The 6,879-nt window shown below is 44.0% G+C and overlaps 1 protein-coding gene across 1 annotated transcript in view; it reads left to right on the forward strand.

Moving 5' to 3' along the window:
- Positions 1–6,879, forward strand: part of LOC105568649 (acetylcholine receptor subunit alpha-like 1) — a 77,326-nt gene that overhangs the window by 51,046 nt on the left and 19,401 nt on the right. The window contains exon 3 of the mRNA XM_012024474.1: positions 3,712–3,821. Coding sequence (XP_011879864.1) covers positions 3,712–3,821 — 110 coding nt within the window. The remainder of the gene's footprint in view (positions 1–3,711; positions 3,822–6,879) is intronic.

Here is a 6,879-nt window from a genome sequence, read left to right on the forward strand (position 1 = left end):
GATTAGTCTAAACATATTATTAAGAAGCGATGAGTCATGACAAACGAGTGGTCGTTATGAGTGGAAATATATGTAAAAATGTTAAATGGTCAACTTATACTTTGTAGCAAGTCAGAATAGTGTGTTTCGGAGACCGAAACGTACAATTTTATTGCAATGTTACGTTATATCTTCTAATATATTTTTATATCAAAATTGTATATAATTTGACCACCTTCAATCTGGTGACGGCTCCCATCGCCTATATATCTTCTCGTTTATCGTCTCAACGACTAATATTGTTTTCTAAATTTATAGTTGTTTATATTGGAGCCTTATTTATAATTTTAATTTGTTAATATCTAATTATTAAAAAGTACACTGACAACAACGTCTGCGTATTGCAGTAGTGAAAGCAAAAGTTTCCTCCTACAGTCATCCGGTGGAAGAAACAAAATTCGTACAACGCAATCAAATTGTTCGGTCAGAGAAGTAGATGGGCGAGGAATAAAATACGCGTACACGCGTTTATTGTGAAACTTTCTTCCAGTTACTAAATCAATGCTGTATTTCAATATTCTGTCTTACAAGGCACCTCTACTGCGTGCCTCTGCAATAGCGCCGGATTAATTAGCGAAATTACCTGCTCGGTTAATTTTAGTTTCAACCTTAGCAAAGCGCAGGGCTCTCGCGAAAGTTCGCTAGTAGGATTTAGTGCCGAAGTTTTAGTTTTTCCTCGGTTTTCTCACTTTGATTGCAATCCGCCCAAAATATAGAGCGCTCTAATACGCTCTGCGAAGTTGTCTTGGGGCGTTTCCCTTTTGCGAGGCTTCCATTTTAGAACTGCGTACTAAATTAACGTCGGAATCATCCGAGCCGCTGTATAATCGTTTTAGCAGGAAGATAATTTTCCGTGGTAGATGTGTGACGGTTTATCATCTCGTTCCCCCGCGGGTAAGAGGGGGACGAGCAACGTAGGGAAATTGCTAAAGTGCGCGCTATATAATTGCATGCATCTATTCATATTACACACCGCTTTCTCATGTCAATAATTATCTCAGCGGAGCGTTACGAAAAATGCCTAATTGTGCTCCCTGGCCCTCCGCCTCGTATGTGCGGATGATCAATTTCAATAAATTAACTCTTAATCCACGCATTCGAGCAAGTCTCCTCGTAGTTTCTTCTTTTTTTTTTGTTTGAAAGAGTTCGTTCGTAAGAGCCGTTCGTTCACCCAAGCGACATAAAAGAGAGGGCAAAAAGGGGGACACAGAAAACTGTAAAAGAGCAGGTAATTAAAATCTTCGAGTGCTCCGCTCGTTGCGCGCCACGGTAACTGATTTCGATCCGAGTCCGCTGGATCGTGCGGGGAATTTTAGGCGCTCCGCGGCGGCGATGCCAGATACGTACCTACCCGAACTCGGCTAATTGCGAGCGGAATAATTAATGCCTGCAAGAGCAACGAAACTCGACGCGCCGCACCAGCACAAACCATACGTCGCAGGTGCGCCTGCAGCGGCTGTTTTCTGTCACGCGTTGCCGCGTGATATAATTCCGCGTAGGATGACGAGATCAACTTACGCCCGCCGCAGTCGAGTGATTTTTAACTAATAATTCTTGACGAGTGTAAGTCTTGCACCGTCAGGTTCGATTCCTATTTGCATCGCGCCGTTCGCAATCGTCGGTTTCCAAATTGACGCCGAGCTGGAAATTATTCGAAAATAGATTATTCTAAACGCATGCAAAGGATATGCGCGATCGTCTCGTTTTAAAACGGCAACTAGTTGCGGACAAATAAGTCTTATTTCAGTCCTTCAGCTCGATATTTTATTGCGATGGATTTGTTTAAAATTAAAATGTTCCGTATAGACGTATATTATATTTAACGAATCGTGTAATTTAAAATGAGTAAGATGCGGACGGGCAAGAAATAAAATACCAAGTGCTATTGTGTTATCTATGCAACGGGAGAACTTGCAAAATTACACAGCTGGTCACTTTTATAACGGCGAAACTCTTTATAAAAGGCATTTATTTTCGCCGCAACGAGATCGACTATGTACTCCATTTCATAAAGTCACCCTCTTTCTTCTTTTTGCACCGATGAAATCTCCACGCACGCCGCAGCCATTTAATAATGAGAATAAAGTCTCGCGAATAAATAAATTAATAGTTCGCGAGGACTAAAATTATTTAAAAATTACTATGCGGCGCGATACAATTTTCCCCCTGCGTTGGCCGCTGCTGCATATCTTATATTAATAGGTGGAAGAAAGGGAGGGAAATTTTACTTATTAAATATAAAGAAGAGAAATGGTTTTCGAGGAAAAGCCCGCATTTTGCAGTCCTTTATCTCGCAACAGTAATCTTCCACTATCCCGCGTAGTGTCGAGAAACGATTCTGAAATCGGATATTAACATTTGAATAATTAAATATTCAAAATGGTTCTACGATTACTTAGCGGACTCGACCGAGCTATACGTAAAACCAAATTGTGGTCATGCGAATATTCCGCTCCCGGAGATATGCGCGTTCGAGCTGTTTGAACGCGATTATTCCATTATTGATAACGTAATCTGCTATTATATTTGGCCGGTGTTCGACGGACGAATTAGCGAAATTTATAAGCTGTAACTCGATGAAACGGGGGAGGCCTCGGCCGCCGGGCGTCGCCCCGGAGTATTGATCCGACGTAAGAAAACATCGGTGTCCCGTGAGTTATGCTTCGCTACCGACTCAGGCATCCATCTCGCGCGGGAAAATATCGACGCATCTTAGAATCAGGCGCGACAGGCTCGCGGGACGTACGTAAATATCCATCTTACAACCCCGCCGCGATCACCTCGTCGATCGCCTCGTTATCGCCGATCAATAAGTTCGTCTTCGATACGAACGCGTCAACACGTGTGATATGAAGCCGAGTTCGCTCTGAAAGTAACTCGAGCCTTTCCTTCTGTTAACCGAATGGTGTAACGACGAAGGCTACTGCTCTGGAAAACGATTCCTCTCTCATTATGTATTTGAACGTCGCTATCTGTCCGGAGAGGCGCGGAAACTCGTAGATAATCTATCCCTGAAGATAGGAGAGACGGGCCGCGGATGGGGAGAAAAACCGAGAACCCCGTAATTACTTTACCTCTTAATCGTTTTATTTCACTTAAACGCATAAACCGGAAAGTGGATCTTAGAAATAGGATATCGCGTCTTCCTACCCGGATATCGGTAGCGATGGACGAAACTTCCGCGAGGTAATTATGAGGGTCGTGAAGACGCCCGGCGGTCGCCAAAGGGTCCCCTAGTTGAATGGCGATATATATCGGGGGGCAGTTAAGACGATTATGGACTATCTCGAAGGTGAAGATTCAATTACAAATATTGCACCGTGTTCTTTTTTTTTTCACGAGCCCGTTATCATTTATACCTCGCACAATAAGTTCCTCGTTAGAAATATTATTTTCTGAACGAGCGTTCTTGCCTCATCGCGACTTAATACAAGCGATATCGGGACACTCAACGTCTGTCTCGATACGGTGGGAAAATAGTGAAAGCAATTGTGCGTAGAGCGGAGGAAAGGAGAGAGGACATATTCACAAAGAGGGAAACGGCTCTCGCGCTCCCTTCATTTTCGTATCGTTTTCCTTTGTTCGGTCAAAGACCGCCCTCGGTAATCGATTAGGACCTTCATTCCCGTTAGATCGACGACACGCTCACAGCTCTTCTTTCTCTGCTTTCAGGAATGGAACGATTACAAGCTGAAGTGGAATCCGGACGACTACGGCGGTGTCGACACCCTTCACGTACCATCGGAACACATATGGTTACCCGACATTGTTCTTTACAACAAGTGAGTTGACACGTCATTAGATGAGCGACATCGCGCCTCTTAATCGCAACTGACTGTATTAACTCGATAGCAACGATCTCGCAACCGTGGTTTCTCCTCTCGCGGAATGCGTCCGTTCGCCACCGCGAAGCGGCTATACTTTATAGGATTCCAGCGCGTATTCCCGTAAAATCCCGTTCGAGCTGTTCCTCCGGCACGCTCTCCCCGCCGGGCATTTTGAAAATCCACGCCGCGAGAACGAGCGGGCGCGGCCTGCGGTCCGACTGGTCCCTCCAACATCGAGAAATAGGACGTGGTCTCTAGCGCGGCAGGGACACGTTTACGAGGAGGTTTCAGGCTGCCCTTCCTCCTCCTTGGGGAGGTAGACTCGTTTGTTCGACGGCGACGGACGCCGCAGCCTCGCCGCATTTCACGGCCGAATGATCCCTGCACGTAACGCCCGCAATCGCGCGGAAAAGAGTTACGTCTCGAATATACAACCTCGAAGAAGTCGATAGTAACGATGTCCATTTGGTAGGATAATGGTAGATGAAAGTGGATGAAAGCGATTAAGAGGCAATCGGATAAACGGCGCGCCGACGTTATCCCATTATCCGTCGGCGGACGTGGTATAAAGCGAGATTACGCGATACGTTTCAACGTTTCTGGATCTCGCGCACGATACGCCGATACGTCCGCGATCCTGGACCCGACTCGCCGCGCGCGTCTTCGCCGTGCGCGTAATACTCCGACGCGATAACGTGATGCATAATATGCGGTTAGCTAAGCCGCAAATTGCGTAAGTCCGCGTAAATTACGGAACCGTTAATCCAGAACAGGTCGAAATTAATTACCCGCGCCCGCCGACGCGATCCATCGTCTCGGTGCGGCAACTACCATACATCGCGCGCAAAGTGTTTTGCCTCGCTGCCGGTGTCAATTTTTTCGGTTTGCGGAAAGCACGTTTCACCTGAGCAGATATTATAAATTGCTTAAAAACTCACCGCGATAGATTTGTTATATCATTGAAATACATTTTAGACTAAAGTTACGGCGATTTATTGTCGTTGACTTCAGATCTTTTTTCGTTAAAAAAAATCTGTTTTAACGGAAAAAAAAGTCTTTTTGAAGAACATTCGATTTTAAACTGAAATAGCAAAATGACAAATCTCTCGCTCCGACTTAATGTTCACGCTTCGACACATCCTCGGTAAGAAAGCATTTCAATTTGCGACTGTATAAGAACTCGGGGAGGGCACTGAATCTCATTGAAATCTACCAAACGCTTTCGGAGATAAAACGTCTCCCCATTTTGAAAGGGTTTATGACACTCTCCTGATTCTCGAGGGGAAGGGGGGATAAGCAGCGACTTCTGGTGTCTGCTCCACGGACAATCGGGTCTCGCAGGGCGGAGACAGGCAATCTCGTCTAAGGCGTCGAGGTGGTGTATCAAATAAACCGAACTTAACCCGCCCTATTAAGCTCCACTCAAGCGCGCGACGTTCAATCCGCCATTCTCATTTCCATCGGGGCTTTGAAGCCTCCCTGCATCCCCATGAATTGCGCTGCCTCACCTTGACGACGAGATCCCCTCTTTCGATCCTTCTCGGGGAATACGGCGCTGATACATTATGTAAAACTCAGCTCCGAAGTGTCTCAGGGCGCCGCAACCCTCTCTGCACTCTACGCCGATCTGATACGTCTTCCTTTATTTCTTGTTGGGCGAAGCGCAATTCTGAAGTAAGTCTATGCTACCTTCGGGTACAATGGAGGATATCGAATGGATTAAACAAATTTGCGCGAAATTCCGCTGCGCGCGAATCATTGTTGATGGACATAATTGTCGCGCTCGGGAAAGACATTTTGTTAATTTAGCGGAATCAGCTTCGTTGACTGTACTTTGTTGAATTCACAGAATTACTATGTTAAACTAACTGATATATATATATATATATATATATATTCTTGGCTTAACCAGATTACGTTGTTGGAATTAATTCGTTAAATTAGTAAAATCATTTGTAAACTACATTTTTCTTTTGTGAAATGAGTAGTGGTTAATAATATGAATATCTGTTGTAATTTAAATGACGGAATTACCTTGCACACATACTGTAGATTAATCATTTGGTCATATGATCCTTATACTCTTCGTTATTTTTTAATCTGATACTGCATATTATAATAATTTATAAAAAAATGAGTGAAAGGATTTGCATGTGATGAGATAATTTTGTAAAATTATTCACAGTAGAATTTCGATGTACCGAAATGTATTTAAAAAAATGATTATTTTGATTTCCGTTTGAACATCCTTTATAATAAGATTATAAACAAATAAAGTTTAGCAAGCTATGAGTCCAGTAGCTAAGTAAACGAAGATTCGAAATGCGAATGTCCCAACAATAATCTGTCTAACACTGTTACGGATAGTTTTAATTCTATTAATTTTATCCAGGCTGAGTTATAGCGGTTTGACCGCTTGCCAAACTTTGTTTATAAATTTAGTAGGGATGTGCAAACGAAAAGTTGAATTGTATGGGAATATGCAAACAAAAATTTATCGATTGAGACTATTCGGGTCCAATTGTGTCGCAGTTACGGGGCTAAAATGTAAAATTGGCTCTTCCTCAAAATTTTTTCGCCAATAACTTTTGCACCGGAAGTATGCAAACAAAAATTCGAAATGTACATACACGTGCAAACAACGAGTAATCTAGCTATAGGAAGTTATTGCATTTTAATGTTGGGAGGGGGCTGCGTTCGCACCGGTTGTTCGTATGTACGCAAAGGGCTAGTGGGATGGCGGCCAAAGGGTTGCTTAGGCACAACGACCCGACGGCGCCACGTACGTACGACCGTGCCGCAAAATGCGGAGTTAAAATATGCAGGAAACGTACGTGAGGGCGAATCTCGTTACTCCATTATCACCGGATTACTGCACCTGCAGCTCATCCCAGACCGCACCGCGGTAATCCATTCCAGTTGCTTTTGCGAGAAAGAGAATAAGAGAGAGAGAGAGAGAGAGAGAGAGAGAGAGAGAGAGAGAGAGAGAGAGAGAGAGAGAGAGAGAGAGAGA

The sequence above is a fragment of the Vollenhovia emeryi genome, unplaced genomic scaffold (genome assembly GCF_000949405.1).
Source record: "Vollenhovia emeryi isolate VEMERY1.0 unplaced genomic scaffold, V.emery_V1.0 DF939128.1, whole genome shotgun sequence".
Lineage (NCBI taxonomy): Eukaryota > Metazoa > Arthropoda > Insecta > Hymenoptera > Formicidae > Vollenhovia > Vollenhovia emeryi.